The sequence below is a fragment of the Haliaeetus albicilla genome, chromosome 23 (genome assembly GCF_947461875.1).
Source record: "Haliaeetus albicilla chromosome 23, bHalAlb1.1, whole genome shotgun sequence".
NCBI lineage: Eukaryota > Metazoa > Chordata > Aves > Accipitriformes > Accipitridae > Haliaeetus > Haliaeetus albicilla.
The window spans coordinates 10,190,417-10,213,339 of record NC_091505.1 but is presented as its reverse complement, the minus strand read 5'-3'; the positions used below and the strand labels follow the sequence as shown (position 1 = coordinate 10,213,339).

General features: G+C 40.5%; 2 protein-coding genes across 2 annotated transcripts in view; both read left to right on the top strand.

Annotated features, from left to right (window-relative positions):
- Nucleotides 1-106: 106 nt before the first annotated feature.
- On the top strand, nt 107-10,193 carry LOC138690793 (fmr1 neighbor protein-like). The gene is made up of 5 exons (XM_069811694.1): nt 107-176; nt 2,243-2,356; nt 3,892-4,029; nt 6,771-6,867; nt 10,091-10,193. The coding sequence occupies exons 1-5, from the start codon at nt 107-109 to the stop codon at nt 10,191-10,193; spliced, it is 522 nt and encodes a 173-aa protein (XP_069667795.1).
- Nucleotides 10,194-19,004: 8,811 nt separating this feature from the next.
- Nucleotides 19,005-22,923, top strand: part of AFF2 (ALF transcription elongation factor 2) — a 455,820-nt gene continuing 451,901 nt past the window's right edge. Inside the window, exon 1 of the mRNA XM_069811154.1 lies at nt 19,005-19,359. The gene's annotated coding sequence lies outside the window, so the exon portion shown is untranslated. The remainder of the gene's footprint in view (nt 19,360-22,923) is intronic.

Here is a 22,923-nt window from a genome sequence, read left to right as displayed (position 1 = left end):
AGTCTGCTCTCCTGTTTGTTACAATCCATAAATATGAAGTTAAGATAAATAATATTTTTTTATGCATAAAAACATACCTATTATTACTCTTGATTTTGTTGCAGTAATGCTGCTAATTGGCACCCATGTAGCGTGGAACTGTGTGGTACTGATACTGCTTTATAGTATTAATTCAAGTGAGTATTGCAAGGAGAAATGCGTTTTCATGGAAGAAGTACTTTTACTAGCAAGAAGTTTAGTTTACAATTTTGTTGTCATGGTAATGATTGAAAAATACAAATATTACAAGCAGTTAATTATTCCAGAAGGGATTGATAAGTCCTGACACTTAAATACAGCAAAACATGTTTTTTTCTCCCAACTATAGTTCCCATTTCCCTCTTCATGCATTTGTATGAGAAACACATGCTACTTGTTTCATTCTGGCAGTGTATCTTGCTTTTATTTTACCTTTGATTATAGATTATTCTATTTTTTCCTCACTTTGACTTCTTTTTTTCCAGCATACAGTTAAAGGTGTTCTTAATCTGTTGAGAGTTGATGTATTTGCTTACTACAGTAGGTGGCTCAAAATAGTTAGCAAAGATTTTTGGCTGATAACTTGCACTCACACCAGAAGTTAAATTTGGTCATCTGACTTGTGTAAAGGATCAGCCCACACATTAAGCTTGTGTTTGATCCTCTATGCTTTGAGAAACCAGACTTCAGAGACTACCTTTTCAGATCTTGGTGAAAAGCTGTCAGTTGCTGCAAGTGTCATCATAAAATGCTTCTGCAATACCTAGATGAGGAAGTCATCCTGTCTTTGGGGGGGAGAAAAGGGGGGCGGGGAGGGCAAAAACACTTTTCCGTGATGTGTATGTGTGTGAGCTCTAACGTAGATATAACTGTGATTCATAAGTACATGATGCAGCTTACGTTGATCAGCAGTGCCTGTGAAACGTATGTACATGGCTTGTGTCTCTTTAAACTCTCTTATGAGAGAGAAGGACAACCATGTTCTTATTTTCAGATAATTCTTACTGATTGTCAGATACCTCATCTCATGAACTTCCTGTGAAATCATTGCAAAATCTTTAAAATTTTTAGTTCTTCTGTTTTGATTACTGGTGGGGAGGTGGACCCTGACATAACTGTTAGTGTAAACTTTTGCTGGTCACGTTTCTGTTATATGGTAGTTTCAAATTCTCTATTTTGACATACGTTCAATTTTTCCTACTCTGATGCCGCTTTTTCCCAAGGGAGTTTCATATGGCACAGAAGATGCAAGCTGTGCCCCAGAACAAATAGAGAATTTATGCTCCTGATGCTGCTAGTTGAACAACTTCAGTCTTCTGGATGTTTCTTCGATACCTTCGTTTTTGGTTAGGCCATGATCTCACTTCTGTTCACAAGGAACTTTAAAACCATGAAATGGCTTTCAATAAACTCCATGACTGAAAGCTATTAAAGTTGTGATGGTGTGAGTTTCTCTCTCATGGAGAGAGAAAAAAGGCAAGCAAATAGGAATACTGGGGGTTTTTTCTCATTGTGGAGTGGTTGATTGCTAGTGAAGTCCCACTGTTATTTGCACTTTCAGCTTAATGAAAAAGAGATGTAGTGAGACAGCAAGGTTTACTGATGCCACGTTTTTTGGAGTAGTGTTAAATGAAAGGTGATCGAGGAGTCCCAGAGCCACAAATCACTGCAGTTTGGGAAGATACTCCAGTACCTCTATATTCAGGGATGTTTTGCTCTTTTCTACACAACTGCTGTAGGTCACTGTCGGAAACAAGATGTTGGGATAGATGCCATGTGTGGTTGTATCTGTTAAAGCTGCCTTTCACCATGTTTCTGTGATTCAGTTGGGGTCTGATCTTTATCTAAAACAAAGGCTGAAAGTTCTGCTTGTGTACATAAGACAAATACTTCTATAGATATAACCCAGAGTTTTCATGTAACTTGCACCTTATAGGTGAACAGTAGGGCTTTTTACCTTGAGAATTTCCACCTGAATGGATTCTTTAATTTAAATTTCACAGCTTTAGTTCTTTACTCGTCGTGGTTCATGAAGCAATTTGAAGTAATGTAAGTGAATACAACAGAAAGACATCTATGCTTAACCTTGCTAGCCATCAGTAATCACAATTCATAAAGACTATAAATGCCCTCATAATGAAAGATAATCAGTATGAAAATGTCATTGCATTTAATTAATCACGGATATTTTGATGGTAATGAGCTAATCATTATGAGCTTTCAGGTTTTGCACCAGCAACTCAGCATGTTTTAGGAAAAAGTGAAGTGGCACCCAGCAAACTTAACATGAAACTGAAACATGCATATGAATCTCTCTTAAGCTTCTTCAGGCCAGTGAGTAAGTGTCACTTCATCACTGCGGCATTGTTTCTCTCTTCCCTTTCCCCTTCTGCCTCACTTCCAGGTCGCCCTCCCACCCCTACCTGTCCCCATTTAGTGGATTTAAAAACCTCAGTCTGATACTCTAAATCTCACTAGATTTCTTCAAAATGGTATCGTTAAATGCCCCTTCGGAACAACCATAAATTTGCTTTTGCTGCATTACTACCCTCCTACAAAACCCTTCATCATCAGTGATGTGATTGTGCTAGAAATGCTGGACAGTTTGGTGTAGGATCCACGTTGCCTAGTTCTGTTGTATCTGATCTAAACTAGTTTTCTAGTCTTCCCATGTACGCATAGGAGAGAAAGAACAGTTTGGCACATCCTAAGTGAGAGAAGGATTTTGCCCCACAGTAGTGTCTCTTCCACTTCTACTGGCTAGGGAAGGTTTCAGGGCCATTAGCTTAGACTGAACCACTTACCTTTTGGATGGCTGCAGCTAAATGACAAGAACTACGTTATTTCATAAAATTATTGAGAAGGAAATAGCAATGCTAATTTGCTAGTGTCAATAAGAAAGATAATATCTATGAATACAGAAAGGACTTGGCACGTACAAAAATTGCAAGCCTGGTTCCGCAATTGGATCACAGACAAATAGAAAGGAGAAGCAGAAATACCAGTTTTCACTTAGTATGTTTCTGCATTACCTCAATATCAGCATACCTCTACTGCTGTTACTGCCACCTAGCCTTAAGTAAACACAGAGGTCTCGTGAAGTGCCTCATGTCCCATTTAATAAACTGAATATGGCTACCAGTAATGTCTACAATAAACATGAGACTGACAATACAGCCAATCTTGGGAGTGTTGTTGGAACACCAAATGATGCTTTGCAGCTGCTGTGCAAGTGTCACATAAGGGATGTTATAACCAAGTTTTACAGCAATTAAATATATAGAGACATCTACTGTTTGTAACTATCTTATACATTTAGGCCCTTCCCATAGAGGAGCTCATGATTATCAGTAAATCTGTTCTTAAATTATTGCTTAAATATTTTGTTCAGTAACTGGATTGGCTATCTTGGGGTTTTGTTCCAATCAGCTGATTTTCAGCTGCTTGTAGAAACATGCAATAAGTGCCAGAGATGGTTAGTTGCAATATGTTCTATGCTGGGCCCTTAAAAAAAGGTTTTGTTTTTCATTAGAAACAGTCCAGTCAGAAAATGTAGTTTGTCATTCCCATTTACCTTACAAACCTAATTACAAAAAAAGGCACAATGGTGTTTAGATTTGGTTTTGTCAATGTTTGTTACTGAAACAGCATATTACTTAAGATTTTTGTATGACGTGATTTTAGCTTTTCTGTTGATTTTAATACAAAGATTGATTAGTTTGGGGGGGAAGAACATACATGAAAGTCAATAATACTGTTATCTGGCAGACTTACCCTATCAAAATGTACTAGGGACACCAAAATAATAACTTCCCTCTACTTGAGCATTGCTCCTAGAATAGAGATCTTACGTATTATTTCTCTTTTTTAAAGCATGCCGTCGCAAAGATGAACAAACCTTAATTCCTTGTCATGTAGGAGAGGGCCTTAACACAACTGAATGCTTGGAAAATAAATGTTGTCCTTCCAAAAGCATCCATGAACTGCAATGTTACATGCCATTTAAAGACAGTAAGTATGCTTCTGTAGATTACTGCCTCATAGCCCAGTGCTGTTTCTGGTCAGGCAATGTAACTTTCATTTCTGTTTCTTCCTTTAGTTTTTCAGGTCACCACTCTCTTCAAAGTAAGTGTAAGCTTGCATTTATTTCTGCATATATATTAATACAGAAAACAATTCATTGATAAAGAATTGTCTGGATATCTTGGCAATGCCAGCACAAGCAAAGAACAAGTGATGTGATACAAATAAATGCAGTCACATATGTTAGTACAAAGAATGGGGTGAAGGCATTATTTGTGGAAAGGGGTGTTTAAGCCCAAGTAGTAGTGACTGTGAAAGTGCTGTGAAGGAACTGGATGTATTTAAACTGATGAAGAGGAGGCTAATTGGTTATCTAATAGCTAGTGAAGCCTGTTTAGGAAGGCAGTTACTAAGACAAGGGACCCACAAATTCCTCTGGGTAGAGCCAGATGATACAATAAATGCGAATTGCCACTAATGGATGCTTGGGAAATTTAGCTTGGGCATTAGGGGAAAAAAATTCATTAGGAAAGTAGTGCAACTCTAGAACAAGTAATCAGAAAGGTGGTAGAGTAACCATCCCCGGAGGTTTTCAAGACTTGGCTAGACACACAACTTGACCATGTTGGCAATAGCCTTGCTTCAGGAAGAAGCTTGGTCTACATGATCTGCAGAAGTCTCTTAAAACCAAAATTTCTGTGGTTCTATGTTCTCAGATTCTAGCCTTAACATAACATTTTACCTTTCTTTTTGTTCTTCGAGCATGGATTTGGTGGGTGTGATTTTTTTTTTTTCTCTCATATGAAAGAATGCAGCAAACTATTTTTTTTGTATCCTACCTTTGCACATAACTCCACAGTAATCTGCTTTACTGAAAGGGTTGTATCATATCTTAATTTTTGTCATAACTGTTTTCCTGTTTGTACAGCTTTGTAGAAACAGTTGTTGTTTTTCATGGTGAAGTTGCTTCAACAAACTGAAAAATGCAAAAAAGTTAGAGGCTTTTTATTAGACACACAATTATTGGGTGTGGAAGGGACCTCTCGGGAACATATGGTCTAATCCTCCCTGCTCAAGTGGGGTCATCTACAACAGGTTTCCCAGGGCTGTGTCCAGTCAAGTTTTGAATATGTCAGAGGAGAGACACTCCACAACTTCTCCAGGCAACCTGTTCCAGTTCTGTTTTGAACAGTAAAAATAAATAAATAAATAAAAGTTCTTATGTTCAGGTGGAATTTTGCATCTTAATTTGTGTCCTTTGCCTCATGCCCTGACAATAGATATGCATCTCATTTGTTGTCTGTCAAGAACAATGTCAAGATATTAGAGTGGTATTTGGAGATTCATCACAGACTTCAATAGGAACAGAGACAAATATTACCATAGTTTTTCTAATACAGCAATTCCTGTTATATTGTTTCCTTTTTTTACCAACAATTAAGCAGGAAGACTTCTTAGACACAGGCAATATTGTCAAACATGGATGTTAAATTAGGAAACCATAATCTAGAACTCAATGGTTTAGGTCTTCCTGATATAATTCAGTATAACTCCGTTGATTTCAGAGATGATATCCAGTTTTCAGGAAGAGCTGACTTAATGCAGATATGAAACCACAAGGGAATACTTGTAAGCTAAAATGAATTCACTTTTGGCTTGTTTGTATTTGCTCAGAAGCAAGCAGAGGTCAGGATCAAACTTTTGCAATTTTTCTTGTAGTTGAGCAGCTCCAACATTCCACTGCTAAGGCAGCTATAGTTACTACTACCTAGGTAACTTTTGATAGAAGAAAGTACCATTCAGTGTGAGGCCATCAAAATCTGTTTGTTAGTTAGGGACATAATGCAGAAATAAAAAGTTTTAATAATATTCATTCCCCACTTGGGCCTTTATACTATGTATAAAAGACACTTCACTATAGTAAGAAGAAAAGCTGTACAGTGAAAATTATAGCTCTTCTGCTCATTTTTAGGACACTCAAGTAAATGTTAAAATTAAATATGCTTATTCAGCTGTGACTGATTGATTCCTCATTCCAGTTAAGCTTTTATTGTTTGGACATAAATATCAAGGGCTGACTATTTTACAGAATTATTTGTTCATAGATTAATTAACTACTTGAATGACCCTGGATGTACAACATATGTCCAAAGAAAACAGAAACACTTACTGCCCTGGGAGCGCATGCTGTTTGCCTCATAGCAATCTGTTGACAAAATAGAAGCACTTAGCAGATATTAGACTCATGGCACTTGTGTTTCTGTAAGCTGGTTACAGGCTGCATACTTGACTGGTATCGAGTATATCCTACTTATCTGGGAGTTTTGTCTTGAATTTCACTGGGAATAAAATGAGGCTTTAAGAAAATGCTGCAAAAGTTATGAACCGAAATAGATAAATAGCATTCATTTGCATGATTTTGTCTCCATTCTTAAAGAAGGTTCTAAAGGACACTTATTTTTTTTGGTTTGGTCCCCCACCCCACCCCCTGACTCACTCAAACCCCAGTTGCTTCTGAAACTAACCAAACACTTGGGCTATTTGGACTCAGATTAAATTTGAGACTTGATCTTTCTCATCTGAGCTCATTTCTAACATGTACTTTTTTCCATTGTGTTGCTGGCTGAGGTACGTACATGTCTGTTTTAGAGGCTAATCTCTGCCATCTATACCTCAATATATATCTCGGAGTGCTGCATAACTAATGCAGACTTCTGCTGACTCTACAGATCTGCAACTGACATTTCGACTGCTTGTGCTTGTGGCAGGAGGATTTTTTATTTTGGGGTGTCTACCATTCTGTTGCTGTGCCTTTTTGCAGAGAAGGTAAGCATGACTAGACCAAATTTATGATCTACTTCTAAACATAGAAAATATGGACAACTGACATCTTTGAAGTCTGAGGGGAGAAAAGACTGGAAAAAAGGCAGGGAACTAATGTGTTAATGTAAAAATGGAGTCCTCCTATTTTGAAGCTACATAAAACAGTTTGGCTTAAGGAAAAAAAGTTTGCTAATACCCCAGTACTCTTTCTAAAGATGCAGTGACAAAGGACGTGGCCTTAATCTTCCTTCCCTTGCTTGGGAAGTTGCATGTAAAACACAAAGGCCTGCTGCCTGCAGGTTAGAGAAGTCTGCACATAAAGCCCAGAATGGGGCTCGAGCAGTGGAGCCTGAACTTGAGTTCAGCTCCGCAGGAGGCGGATCCTCTCCTGGGCACATATATGCGCTGCGGTATGGAAGACCAGGCTTTTGATCCCTTGACTTTCTGGTTATCTTCCTCCACTTTCTGCCCCTGCTCCCCACTGAAGGCTAGCATATCCATGTACGTTAAAGGAACTTGGTTTCCATTCTTCTCTTTGGCACAAAGGCAAGACCAACCACTGCCAGTTGTGAGCAAAAAGGATGGCAAATGAGACTTAAGGGCAAACCAAGCTATCGGGCAGCCTGCAGCACTGCACACAGCCCGTCCTGTTCAACCCAGAATAGGTTTTTAGGACACAGTGTCCTGAGTGCAAAGAAAACCCAGAACATTGGTAGAAAAGAAAAGGAAAGGTTTGAGGAAAAGTTAACTTCACTTTGTAACGTAAGTTTAAACAGAAACAACTGAGAAAACTTCCTGCCACTTGTCTTCGCTCTCAAAAACCACAGGGAGAAAGGAGAGAAAAATGGTTCTTTTACCACTGCCTTCAAAGGCACTTCTACAAGAGAGTGATGTTGCCTGTCTATGGTAAACAATTGACTGCTGCACGGGAAATGACATGTGCAAGCAGGAATGAATTATCTGAAAGGTAATAGGGAAGAAATGAATGAGAAAAAGCAGTTTGTAAAGAAAAACAAGTAGAAAAGTGTGTGCGATAGACTTAGGGTTACGCAGTAAGATGCAGAAGGAACGAGCAAAGCAGTAGGGCTGAACAGAGGAGGAGAGATGGGCTGGGAGTGTGGCTGGGAGAAAGGTGAATTAATTATCTGTAATGCTTCTAACGTGCAGTGGTGGTTTTTTAATGTATGGGGCATGTTACAGCCTGTGAGTGCTATGCAAGAAGTTTAGCGTTTGATATTGTGAAGAGTTTTGGCACGTGTATATGTTCTTATGATAATGAGAAAATGTAAGCTCCACAATATCAAAATCATTAAACTGAGATGGAATGTATTAATGTAACTGTGCTTTATTTTTCTAAGGGGGTATTTCATATTGAATGGCTAATGCTATAGCTTGGTTACTATGACAGAATTGTCTCCCCCCCCCCCCCCCCCCAAGTGTTAAACTTTTGCTTTACTGAGATGTTAGTAGTCTGTGTGGGATCATATACATGCACGTACACACACACATCGAGTTTACTAATGCGGCTGCTTAGCAGATGGCTGTTTGCTATGGAGCTCCACATTTAGACAAAACCTGCTGTGAAAATCTCCACATTACATCTTACACTGTGCTCAACAGCTGATGTTCAGCATACAGATAGCTGCACTGAGTCATCAGTGACTCTGAAAACAGGAGGCAAAGAATTAACATGAAATTATCATAAATTTTCTGGAAAATGAATTAATACGTGTTCGTTTTGAGAGAATTCACATTAATGTTTAAATGATCATTTCTGTGTTTTTTCACAGCCAGCAAAACTAGGAATATTGCTGTTCTGCTATGGCTTGTTTTTTGCTTTGTTTTTTAATGCAGTGATTAACCAGATGCTAAATGGTTTTAATTTCCAACATCATATATTTGCGTTCTAGGAAAGGAGCAATCCTATAACATGGTAACTTTGAGTTTTACCAGTTTTAGAGGCAGTTGATAGAGGATATGGCGTTGAAAAGCATTCCTTCAGTGAGCCTAAAACCTTCTCCCTGGATGGAAATTCTTTTGTTTTCAATATTGTTCAGTCATTTTTGAGAGGGTCCTATGTACAATGTCCAAACTGTACTGCAATGGACGTGCACAAAAGTAAAATTGTTCTTTAGAGTTATCAAAAAATAAGATGGCTTGTCCTGATGAAATTTGGAATAATTGATTAGTTCCACTGTGCCTCTTCTAGAGCAAATTCCAAGGTTTCCCACAGGAGTCTGTACTTATATTTAAAAAAAAAAAAAAGAAAGAAAGAGAGAGAGACAGATACCAAGCCTGGGTGACTGACCCTGGAAAGGTTTTGAAGGTGTTTGTGCTATGTAGCTAGGGGTGACTGTTTGTCAAGAGATGCCCAGGACTATGACAGCAGAGGTAATTCCATAACGTGGCCAGACTAAGTACGTGTAGGAGCATGGAATTCCTGTGAAATTGGTAGAGGGAGCTGAGTACTCCTCCCCTTGTCACACTTGATCAGCAGGAATAATTTCCTAATTCAGTGAAGCTTTGTTCCTTCCACTTCCCCACTGATGAATTGTGTATTTGCTTCCATCCAATGGTATTTTTCATGCAGGAAACAGAATCTACATGTGCCCATTCGCTGGTAATTGCCAGTTTCTCTTGTGTGCTATCAACATAATATCTCTTTTCTTGAGCTGTGTTCTCTGATACTTTTGCTATGTCCGTAACTGTGCTGTCTTATCTTATTTCTCTGGTTTGTTAGTCTTCATTAACAACCACATGCAATGATGGGTAGGTTAAGACACTAAAGGTTAGGAAGATGCAGGTGCACTTAACTAGTGCTGTATTTGAATAATATTGTGTAAATTTTAAAAATAGAGTAAGAATTAGAAAAGTCTTCATTTCCTTCTACTGAATTCCTAGTGTGGCTATGGGAAGCAGGCTATAGAATTTGGTTGACTAGTTACTGGGGAAATTTCTGGTCATGATTGCATTATATGAATCGGCAGGTGAGCTGAAATTCATGAAGAAAATGTAAGAGATGGGAAAAGCTTATTGAAATTATTTTCCTAGCCTTAATCTGCCTATGTTCTAATGATGAAATCTTCTGATGGCCTCCGAAATCAACTGTAGATTTGCAGGTTTTTTTCACTGGAGCTAGGATTTCACAGCTAAAGTGTAGGTCATCTTCTCCAAATTCCTTCTTTGGAAGTCAACTAATTTCAGCTGTTGTTTTAATATGTTGCAGTCAGTGTTTCAATCCTTTACGAAGGGCAAATAATGAAGTAAAGAAAACTGTGTGGAAGAAAAGAGGACGTAGTGAAGACACTTATGGCCTTTTAATGGATTGACTTAAGAAAGACTCTAACAAAGGACAAAAAAAAAAAGGTAAACTAACCTTGGAGTATTCTTTTATTCTTTCAGTTTAGGATTGTTATCTTCTATCAGGTCTGTATAGAATACCAAACATATGCAGTACTAAATGCCTGTTGCTTACCAGTCCAGTAGACTTAGTCAAAAGGCACTGTTTATCAGGGATCACCTTCAATTTCTGTTGTGGGAGAAGTAATGAGTCTGCAAGAATTTGTTTGCTGTCCTAGGATGCTAAATGACAGCAGAGCAAGCCATGGACAGTATTTCAGTCCTAGGTTTAAGTCCTCTGCCATTTCAGTGTTCCTTATCCCATGTGCAAACTGTGTTGCATGGGAAAGTGGAAAAGCAAAGTAAGGGTTTGCTGCTTTCAGGAGATGAGGATCCATTTACATGCACTGAGAAATCTGTCCTTCTGTATGGATAGGGGTGTTTTACAGCTGACATCTTGTGGTTTAAGCCCAGCCGGTAACAAAGCACCACAAAGCTGCTCGCTCACTCCTCCGCCCTGGCCCCGGTGGGATGAGGAGAAAATATGAAGAAAAACTCATGGGCTGAGACAAGGACAGGGAGGGATCACTCACCACGTATGGTCACAGGCAAAAGACAGCCTCAACTTGGGGAAGAAACAAAATCAATTTAATTTACTGCAAATGAAATCAAATCAACAATAATGAGAAGTAAACCCAAACCTTAGAAAACCTTCCCCCCACCCCTCCCTCATTCCCAGCTCAACTCCACTCCTGATTTCTCTCCCTCCTCCCCCCCAGTGGCACAGGGGGACGGGGAATGGGGGTTGGGGTCAGTTCATCACACGTTGTCTCTGCCGCTCCTTCCTCCTCAGGGGCAGGACTCCTCACTCTTCCCCTGCTCCAGCGTGGGGCCCCTCCCATGGGAGACAGTTCTCCACAAACTGCTCTGGTGTGGGTCCCTTCCATGGGCTGCAGTCCTTCAGGCACAGACTGCTCCAGCACAGGCTTTCCCATAGAGTCCCGGCCATCCTGGGGGGCATCCATCCCGTTGCTCTGGCATGGGGTCCTCCCCGGGCTGCAGGTGGGCATCTGCTCCCCTGCTCCCCTCCGCGGGCTGGGGGGGGACAGCCTGCCGTCTCACCGTGGGCTGCAGGGGCATCCCCTCCTCCCCTCTTTCTTCACTGACCTCGGTGTCTGCAGAGGGGTTCTTCTCACTTTCCCATCTCCTTCCCTGCTGCAGGTTCCCCTTCTTAAATCTGTTCTCCCAGAGGCACTACCACCATCGCTGATGGGCTCGGCCTGGGCCAGCGGTGGGTCCGACTTGGAGCCAGGGAAGCTTCTGGCAGCTTCTCACAGGAGCCACTGCTGCAGCCCCTCCCCCGCTATCAAAACCCCACCACACAAACCCAAAACACATATTCACATAGCTCCACATCTTGGCATCCTTCCTCAATGCTGAAAAGCAGTCAACTACAGAAATAAACGTAATGTGAGAGTGAAATGCTATTTACTCCACATAAGCATGACAAACTATAGCCTACTAAAGGTGACAATGAGATAAAATGTCAGTGAGGTCATTAGACAACAAGGAAATATTTCAGGGAGAGTATTGATTTGGCAAAAAATGTAAAGATATCCCTAAATCTAGTTATACTGATGTGTAGTATTTTTTTTTTCCCTTTGGTGTAGAGGAACATCCACCTGATCTTGAAGACCTCAAGCAGAAGGACACCAGGATTACTTGAGTATGCCCTAGAAAATGAGTTATGGTTTAGTATCAAAATAATACAATGTTGTCAACCCTTGATAATGCTATTGATTTTGTAATAGAAAGTTTTCATTTCTAGTTCTTTATGCTCATTCCATCTGTGCTGTACAAAAAAGCTAGTAACACTGAAAGGCAAAACTGCTCGTGGCAACTCCTGAATAATAACGCCAATCGTCTTATTAATATAGCATCCCTGTGGAGGGATATAAAAATACCAGTTAAGTGCCCATCTCAGTTTAGAGGTCAGTCTTAGAATATTACCTGGATTAAGAGAGTGTTGTCATTCATTAAATTAGCAAGGTAGCAAGTGGCACGCTTACGCTGTTTCAGTATCGGATGGCACCACAGCATGGTAGTGCTACTCTTAACTGAGGAGAATGGCTAATTTCTTACCAAGCTGCAGAGGATTTGGGAAATCTGGTGTTGGGCAGTTGCTTTAAAGATACGCTTGGCAAAAATACAAAGTACATGAGGAAACTGTGGTAGTGTTTTCTCTAGTATCGTTTCTCTCCGCAGTATATCACTGCACCACAGAACTTTCTTGGATCTTTGGATGACCTGTCTTCCAAGGTAGGTGATTTCATAATGCAATTTCTTTCCATTTCCCGGTAGTGTAACAAAAATAAAAGAAACAAGTATGTAACAGTTTTCAGCAGCTGAGTGCAAAGTAAGAGTAAGCATCTAAAAGAATGTCAGTAGAAATCAGTATCACCCATAATAATGCAATCACTGGTCATTTTTCTTTGGGTCTGTGAAGTCCATGTAGCAGAATTTCCAAGAGCTACAGCTAGGAGGAATGGAGCTTTGTTCCTAAGTTGGAGAATAAATATTATGAGTGATTTTTAGAAACTGTATGTACTTTCAGGATTCCCCATTTAATAAATTTTTCTTAGTTTTATCAGTCCTAAAAAAGGCAACACTTAAAATCCAAGTGTAATAGGGGTGGAATATGCATATGGGCAATCTCATGAAATTGTCAGAGTACTTACTGATGGTCAGACATAACTATATGCAGGAGCTTTAAAGCCTGATATTGCAACCATTGCCAGTAGCATTGTATTACAGATGATTTGGTTATAATTTTGTAAGCAAAAGTATTATGATGTTTTTGATGTGGAGCAGCAGAATGATGGAGACTGAATAGGGCTCTGTTTGCCTTCCAAATCTGATGTGTATTTGCTGTTTCTTGATATTATTTTTATGAATGGTCAAAATGTCTATATACATACTTCACAAAGATAAAAACAGTTTCCTCCTACGTTAATTTAGGGGCACAGTCACAGTTGAAATGTGCATGTGACAAACCACATGGATCCTCATGGCTGATGGTGATTATGGAGAGAGAGCTGTGCTCTAGAGAAAGTTAGGCTTTCATATGGTGCTTCATGATTTTGATTTGAAGGGTAATAAATTCCTTCTGTTTCCATGTCATTGACAGCACAACTGCTTTTAATGTCAAATAATATTCTGACAAAGGGACACATACTGATAAAACAATTGTATTTAACAGTAAGCAATCAATGCATCTGCAGTAACCATATCTGGCAGCACCAGAACAAGATGAGCATAAGTAAAATACATGCACTGTAAGAGAAGGAGGTGAGATGAAAAAGACACAGCAAGGGTTTTATTCCCGTAGTGGGACAGTAGTCAAGAGCATAGTGCATGGATTTGGGCTCCATCCCTTTTCCATGTAGCAGCTTCATTAGAAAGATGTTCTAAAAAGCTGGAAGTTTCACTTTTCGGTTGGAGAAGACGAAAGCTCTGATTTTAAATTTTAATTTCTATACTACCTTGACAGTTCATTGAATCAATAGCTGTCAAGCATGGATATTGCATAAAAAACTGCTATCTGTGCCTAAAATGTTATAATAGCTATTTCATTATTATTGAAGGTCAAGATTATCACCTTAGGGTCAAATCACAGATATTCATTCACAGGGCTGTGTGTGATGCTAACTGTACTGACATTGTCACATAAACGTGGATGTTTTGATCAGCTGATCGGCTGCTTACTTCCACTAGTAAATATTCAGATCCCTTTGATAATAATTTTGGAGGGTTTTTTTGTACTCCTGGACCTTAGCATACTCCGGAACAATTTCAACATGGGTTTACCCCAGACCTACGTGGAACATGTATTTTCCCCAGCGCTAAACTGCTGGTGTGTATCTTGCATACCATGCTGCTGAGCCAAACTCAATTTTCCTTTGTCCTTTCCATCCATTCAAAGATCTCGATTGGGGCCCAGGTCAACTAGAAGAAGGCATAAGCATTCTTACAAGGCTCCTCACAGTGCCCTTGTGGCTAGCGAAAGAAGCTGCCCAGGGCTGGTTGTGGCTCCCAAGTCTGCAGAGCGGACCTTCCACCTTCCAAGCCCAGGGGGAGGGAGAGACACCTTCAGCACTAAAATCAGGGACCACGAGATGGTGCTGCAGGAAAACATTTTTCCCTCTGTGGTTTTGGGTTCTGGAGAACTTTATTGATTTCTACCTTTTACAACGTGGTTCATCAAGTCACAAAAAGGCAGATAGTGTACAATAGAGCAATGGTCACTCAGTAAAAAGACAACATAATACAGCGTATGATGACAAGGCTTTAGAAGACTTACAAGATACACAAACCACTGCTTGTGGCTTTAGAGATGCTCTCTCTCCTATTGAACTGATACAGAGTGAAACAAAAGAGCTCTCAGTGGAACATCCCTCTTTATCTTCACAAAGATTGAATAAACACAAGGCTAAACAACCTGCCCCAATGCACACTAGCTGTGTCCAAGAGTGGATGCTGCTACCCTAAAGACAGGAGCTATGAGAGGCCTTCAACAGTAGCACAGCTCTTTCATCGCATCACCCGGAGCCTGCACCATGTCTAATGGCAAAGGGTTCGTCTCACTTTGTTCTCTCTGAAACCTAACCCACACCTTTAACCGCATTCTGTAAGATGAAGAGAAAGAGTTGAGATGATTTTTGGAAAGCTTTAAAGCAATATGAAATGACTGCATTACACTGCAGGCAATTGTGGCAATATCTGGTACTTCTCTCCATCTGACCTTTAGAAAGCTTTCAAAGTCATGAGAATTGAACTTAAAAAATAAATACAATGGAATGAAACCCAAGCTCCTCAGAGTTACAGTGAGAGAACAGATTTGAACTGTAAAGCTCAAAAATCCAAAGCCAAATACAAATTTGTATTTAAGCAAAATCCCTGTGACCAGGGAACTCGTCTCATATTTTTGAAGGTTTGAGGTTCAGTTCTGAGGCCTGTTTTACCCAGCTGAGATTCATGCAATGCCAGGTAGTGCAGATATAGGAGGAGAATGTACTTCATTGCTCAACAAATATTTTCCCAGCTTTTCTCCGTGTAAGGGATGCAATTTTGAAATGTTACGGTTCTTCTGATCCTTTGCCGACCTAGGCTTGGATGCACAGCTAAAATGAAGTGCAAAGGTCTCCCTGGAAAAAGTGTTTCATGTTCTCCCGCAAGGTCCCAGCGGAGTGACTGGCTCTGTCCAACTCAGTTTTGCTTCTGATCTTTGCGCTCCAAAACTTTTTTGTTCCCACAAAATAATGGAAAAAATAAAAAATGGTTTCTGCCAGATGAAAGTGAAAAACTGTCCACAGCTGTACTATTCTAGCCTTCTAAGTTTCATTGTACTGCTTCCAAGTCCCTTCACAAAAGGCATGTTTCTTACTGCTCTGCTTCCTCTCAGAATCCACTATCCTATATATATCTCCCATCCAAGCGGATAAATCTTTGACCGTGTGTGTGTGTTCTACTCTGTGTACAGGTAGGTGGCATAGAGCTTCACTCTGCAACAGCTGTTTCCCTGTAGTATCAACCACCATCGCTGTCCTGGTAGCTTTGTGGGTTTGGTAGTGCCAGCTGACATTCAGGCAATGTGGGAAGGATGATGGCAATTCTGCAAAGAGCTGCCCTCTAAAAGGGAGCGTGGTTACAGATGTTACAGACCTGCTGCATCCTACCATCTCCCTGATTTTTCAAGTGTGTGATTTTTCAGTCTGTAAGGCTAGAGCTGTTCAATATTCCACCTAGTGTAGATCATCAGCTGAGTTGAAGTGAAATGATTAAAACAACCTTCCTTTAGAAAAGAAATTTTCTGATGCATCTGTTTGGCCTGCCATTTAGCACTGCACTCTTGCCCAGGCTCCTGTTCAGGTTTTTACTGACTCTCCAAGCTTTTACCATTTTCTTCTTCAAGGTACTTGATCCAGCACTAACACACACGATCTAAAAGTGGGATGGAGGAACTAAGCCAACAAAAAGGACAGATAACATCCTGTGCTTAGGACTTATTGCACAGCTAGGAGATCTGGGAAGATAATACACAGATATAAAATGCTCTTGCATACATTTCCTAATAGGAAAGCCCTGCTTCAGTTAAGTGCACCGGGTAGGTAGCAGCATTACTGAAAAGCAATTTCTTCAATTAAACATGGCCTGATGAATTGCAGTAGCTAAGCATATAAGAATTGTGGCTGGCTATGTGATGCATCTTTTCCCATCATCTTCAAGGAAGGGCAGGAAAAAGTTCATTCCTGTCCCTAACATTGGGTGCATTGTTAACTGGTATTTCAAGTTGTATTTCTCAGATACCAAACTGATAACTTTAAAGAATGATGGAGCTCAGTTTGAAAGAGAGGGAGCTCTTATGGTCTGTATGAACAACTATTAAAAGCAAGGAAACCTGAGAGCCTGGGGAAAAAAAGTTATTGGGATGGTGTTGACCAGTTATTTTGGTGACATAGTAGGTGACCAAGATCTAGCTTTTGAATAATGGATAAGCATGGCAAATTACTGTTATGGTCGTCCTCATTCATAACAGTCCTAGAATGCTATAAAATGACTATGGTTAAACCGTGAAACATCTGGGGTTGGGGAACATCAACTAAAGACCAGGCTGTGCAAGCTGGAAAGGAAGAGAAGGAAGATCATGGGAAAAATGACCTTGTGAAAAACGACATGGAACATTTTACCAGAATGCAACAGAATCTTATTCCCATTTGGCTTTTGCAATTTATTTTTGTTATATGTGACCACACTAAAAGACTGTCATGGCAACTGCTACAAGCATTCATCTTAGTTTTTTATCAATAAGCTTGGGGTTTTTTTCATTAAAAAAAAAAAAGCATACCTACAATTAATCATAACTCATCAGTGCAGCTAGCCAGGAAGCAAAAGGTTAACAGCAAATTGTGTTTTACTGGTTAAAGATGCTACTATAGCAGCATTTGCTCAAATGGTTGTTTTACACATGCAGTGGCATCATCCAGTTTAAATCCTGCTGTGTTTCTTTGCCAACAACTGCTAGTGAACATTTGCCCACCTTCCCTGCTGTTGAGTAGTATCAGGATTAGATGCAGGGAGGCGAGCAGGCTTACAACTTCATCTGTTGGCACCACAGGAATGCAGGAGCAGAACAGCATGGCAATAGGGAAAACTTTCAAAATCATCAATTTTAAGGTCTTACCTCAAAATGGCTATTTCCTGGCTGGGGGGAAGGGTATCTTTCCCCAAACGTGCAAGGAAAAAGAAAAAGAAAAAAGCAGCAAGAGGAAAATCTTTCTCAAATAAAGACATGATGGGCGTTTATTTGTTATCCAACCTAGCAGGCAGGTGGATGTCTGCAAAACTGTACTGGAAGTAGATTTTGACATGGGAGGAGTGCCTGTCAAGAAAACATTGGTCTTATCTGGCTCTGTTGGGAATAAAAATTTAGGGAGCTTTAGTACATCTTGGACTTTTTGAAGATGATGGATAGCTTGCAGCAACAGGCATTTTCCTCCCCTCACCAAAGGAAGCCACTTTTCCCTCAGTACTTAGCAAAAGTCTCTTTGAATGACATGATTATAGAGAATCACATTCTGAGCAAAAAGACTGGTAGAGACAGACAGCTGGGTTTTCTGAGCATTTATATTAGCTTTTGCCCGCACTTAAAAACAGCTGAAATCTTCCTGAACTCCATCCATTTCTTACCTGCAAAGTTATGTGCCTATATCTGATCTTTTCAACCACTTGTCTGTACTTACGGGCCAGAGGAGAGGAAATGTAATGTGCCCAAGGGCCAAAAGACAGGAAAGGGAAAAGGTGGCATCACTCTTTCCACTGAGTTCCCGTGCTGGAAGCTCTCAGTGTGCTGGTTAGATCCAAGCTTGTTGCTACACTGGATGAGCTGGGCTTCACCGCCTTTCCCAGCAGAGCTTTCTCAGCTGGCTAGCAGCAGACAGTTGAGCTGGGAAGCAGGGGTAGCAAGCAGATATTGCTTTTTACCTATAAACGTAGCATTAATGGTTCCTCATAGGTTTTTAAAGTAGCTGAGTACAGAGTTAAACAGGGAAATAATCTGTCTCCCATCCTATCTTTTCTCATTGTTTGTCCTCTGTAAACACATGGCAAGCATCTCCGTTATTAACTTTGAATTTGAGTCCCCTGTGATTTGTCTGATGATAGCGATGCCTGCTCTTCGTAGTGGCTTTAGTATTTCACCTCCTGTGCTCAAACAATGCTCAGCTATGGCGCCAAACAATCAGCTTAAATTGCGCATTGGCAACTACAAAGTGAGATTTTTTTCAGATTAAAATAGATAGTGACAAACGAGGCTGACAACTCCAAAGCAGTTGTTATGGTCTACAGTAACAGTGGTGTGCATTAAAAAGCTTGACCACATATTTATGCAATAGACCTAATAGCTCTAAATGAGCTGTTACGATATATCAATTAAGTAATATATACTGTTAAGAATGCAAGGATAAACCCAAAGGAAATATTATCTACTGCAGCAATTTCATACTCTTATACTTGTGGCAGTGCATTCCCTCCCCCTCCCCAGGCTGCTCTACGATCTGGGGAATTCCCGTCAGGCCTTAGCCTTTGTGTAATGAGCTGGGCGGTTAAGCGTCCCTTGACCGTAGCAGGAACTCTTGCATGGCTAAGGTGGGGAGAGGCACTGACCGTACCAAGAGTTCTTGTTGCCTGGTGGAGGCGGGGAACGCGAGCAGGAATAATTAGTCATCCCCTGACAGCCTTGGAACATCCCTTATCTGGATCGTAGCTCTAGTGAAATGGTACCAGTGTTACTGGAATTCCAGTAATTTGCTGATGACTAAAGCCAATCATCTCCTGAACCTATAAACAGCGGTCCTAAGTGAGGCCCTTTGAGCTCTCCTGGACTGCAGCGGGCTGTGACCAGCATCTCCCTCTGCGGGGGATGCCTCTCAGAGCTCACAAACTCTCCACTTTGCGAAAAATCGGAGGACTGTTGCTGAAAGCTGACGACGAGGCCTGGCTGATACCCTTCGCTCCTTGAGGCTCAACCCTTCGCCCGTTGAGAAAATGCTGAAACATTCGACGTGAATGTTTCACTGAACTCAAGGAGAATTTTAACAGGTATGCCTTTGTTTAATATATATATATATATGTACATCTTGGTGTCTGTGTGCATGTGTGTGTGAATTGACCTGGGTATCCGACAGCAAGTATAGTATAAATATTGCCCTTTCAAATTTCAAAGTCGTGTTGTGATTGTAGTAAATTCTATTGAATCACATTGTAAATGTTAAAATGATCGAATTCTGCTAAATCTTGTGATTCACCTCAAGACTGCTGCTGCACACATAATCCCTTTAGACATAAACTGTTGCCCAAGTCTGGGACTAGAAATGGATCCAGCTGCACCTAAGCTCCATCAGGAGTTTGGAAAGCAAGGGGGTCTTCTCTGAACCTCATGACTCAGCGGGAAGGTCTCCCCAACTTTTTACATCTCCAATCTCTGTGCAAATCATGAAAAATCAGTTCTAGCTCAGTTCTCATTTGTATGTTTCACTCTTACCCTTTTGCGTTTTCAGTCTCTGTATAAATTATTCTAGTTTGATTCTAACTTGGTTTTCCTTTTTACATTTCATGCATGTATTAATAGAGTGAACCTTGCCATTGAACTTTGTGAAGTCGCGCTTTTATAAATTCCTATCAAATCACTTTTGCTAATACCTTTGACGGTCATTCTTTTAAGTGGTCCAAACGACTCATTCGTGACTACTTCAACAAATGTTTTCTTAGTACAATTGCTTTTCTATTTGCTTAATGCTGTTAATAAGAAGCATACAGCCAATACTGAATGACATGCTTAGAATTTGTGAAGTTCTGCACAAAATATTATGGTAAGTTTAAAACATCATCTGTAGCTCATCTTGACAGGTTAGAGTTGTAACAGCATGAATCTCATATTTATGCAATTATTTGGAACAGCGCAAGAGGCATAACAGGTAACTGAATTTTCCTTGTTCTGTGGTCATATCTTTACCATCCAGAAGATTGTTCACTTTTGTGATCTCCACGCGGGCTGATGTTCAGGGCAGGATGTTCAGGTCCTAGCACTACTATTGTGAGTAGAATAGCTACTCTAACACTTACCTGCTCCAGCTGTTTTGCTGTTTAAGCACGACTTCTAGTTTTAGAGCTGACCTGGTGCTACCTGTAAGACCAGTCCTTTGGAATATCAAACTTTTTGATCACATGCCTCTATAAATAAAATATTTTTAAGCATTTACCCCTACTACTGTGCTAATATATTATGTACCTTATAAAACATACACAGAAATAAAAATTAAAAAAGGATGAGATAAAGATGGAATAAACACTGGTTTAAATTCTTTTCATTTTATTAGTGGTGCGAAAAATATTTTCTTCCTTCCAACAGATTGTCTTGTTGAACCCACTTGAGTGCATGCACCCCACTTAGAAGACCACTGCTTTAGTGTACTACAAGGAGAGACCTCACTCCCCCCTTTCTTTAAATATAATCTTCTGTGCTTTAATTCTCTCTCCGTTACTCAGTTCTCCCCACATAGACATCCTAGTCGTATAAGAAACAATGACCAATGAGACAGGTCTATGACTTTTTCTTTCTCATTTACTCTTCACCTTGTTATTAAGTCTGTAACAGATATAGCAACTTAATGGCTACTACAAATAAGATAGGTAAATCATAATTAATCTTAGTACATCATGTGGTCAGACTGCTTTAGTAAGGCCCTATAATCTGTTACAAAATTTGGGTTTACTTATCATTACAGGGTAGGGAAGGCATTCTCTAGTCCTGGCCTGAAGTTAGGTATGCAGTCAGCTGCAGACTCCTGTCGTTTGCTTCTCCACTTCATTATTGTAAGGAGAATTTGCTCATGCTTCCCAATGAATGGGAATGGCACTTGCCTGAACCAGGTAGCACGCTGGCAGGCATCACACGACCCTCCAGCCAGAGCCTTTCGTATCCGCACCTAGCTGTTAATTGGCTTCTAGTGTGTGAACTAGATCATCTACACAGATGATCACTGAACTTCAGCCTCCTCCTAGCTGTCACCTTCCTGAGCCCAATAACTCCAATTAAATGAAAGTACTCAGGCACTTAGGAGACCATTGGTTTATGTCACAGGCTAAAGTGAAGAGAGGTAGAGCTTCCTCTACAGCCCAGGCTCCTGAAGGGGCAAAGCTCTTCAGACGTGTTTTACTCATACTTACTTCTGCTGAGCAAGGAAAGGATTCTGCCAATCTGTCTGAGTTTAGCCTCAGAGGAAAGAATAATTATTTCTTGATTCCTTCAGACAACCAGCTGAAAAGGGCTTTGTCTCCTTTCAGATTCGATTGTCTCCTTACAAATGCTGTGGACCTGTTGACAGCAGTGTAGGCAAACCTACTATTAATACATTTCTCTGGGTTTGTGAAAGCCTCCTCCTTCTATCCCAGTCATGGTTTGATAGATTGGAAGACTACAGTCTGAGTGATGCTTTGGAGGAAAAGAAACCACATGCCAGCTCCAGAAAAGGCCAGTATTGAATTAAAGCTTTATGAAATTTTGTGGAGTTTCTGGATACTATGTATAGTCTTAGGTTACTCAATATATTCTTTTTTTACATTCTATTTGAATATAACAGGCTTTGGGTTTTCTGTATTAATCCTTGGTACCTTGCCTTTGAAGGTATGTTGATTCTGTAAAAGTATTCTTAAAGAAGAGGTTTTAAGAAATAGCTTGGAGGAAGAGATTGAGATTGCTGTATGGAAAACATTTGCTAGCAGCCATTTACCATTTAGTGGCTGATCCAGGTGAAGATGATGAACCTGATGATTAGGTCACTGCACCTGAGTGAAAAGAAGGTAAAGAACAAGATAGGAGAGCAGAAACAGCATGGATTGTGTAGAGCAGGTAAGGAAGACAAGTAATGGTCAAGGTAAGGGAAACAAAAGAAATTGATCCAGAGAGTTGATAGCAGTATGTTCTTCTGTATCTCCTAAAGTTTGAAACCTATGTTTAGGACCTATAGGAGTGGATATAGCATAGTTGATGAAGAGGGGAGAGAATAGGGCTGCTTATTCTGCTCAGTGATTGAACTGTGAGGAGGAGGAGAGTAAACTGAATGAGCTTATATTGCCTAGCTTAGCCACGTGCTTCCCTATAGTCTCTTTATTCTTTGTGGTGTAGCTTGTTACTTGCTTTATCCCCTTCACCGTTTCACAAAGAGGAAAGGGCAGCTTGGTTAGTATTAGCTAGTTTGTGTGGCTGGCCTCCTTGACAGAGCAAGTAACAGTGGGAAGAAAATTAACCCTTAGTGGGAAGAGTGAGAGACACACACACCCCCCTTGCCAGGGAAGAGGTGTACCAGGAAATACAGAGGACGGACTGTTGTGGCGTTGGCTTTTTGGGGGGTTAGATCTCTGGGAGAAGGGATCTCTTGGCTCACTTGTGCGGAAAGGCGGAGTGTTAGGACTAGGTTACAGAGAGCTCCCTTTCTCACGGATGGAAGGGGAATGTTGGTTGTGTATCTAGAGAACAGTGAGCAGATCTGAGGGTGCTCGGAGTCCTGCTCTTGGTTCCCTCGAGTCAGCGAGCTTTATGGTGTAACGCAAACCAGTTGGTGACTGCAGCAAACAGGGATTGGGAAAGTCAGCTGTTCGCATCTG

Excerpts from the sequence above, each read along its gene's own strand:
- LOC138690793 (XM_069811694.1), top strand. The coding sequence starts at position 107 with ATGCTGCTAATTGGCACCCATGTAGCGTGGAACTGTGTGGTACTGATA. Across the intron at positions 177-2,242 it reads GCTTTATAGTATTAATTCAA|GTTTTGCACCAGCAACTCAG; the intron begins GTGAGTATTGCA and ends ATGAGCTTTCAG. Across the intron at positions 4,030-6,770 it reads TTACATGCCATTTAAAGACA|ATCTGCAACTGACATTTCGA; the intron begins GTAAGTATGCTT and ends CTGACTCTACAG.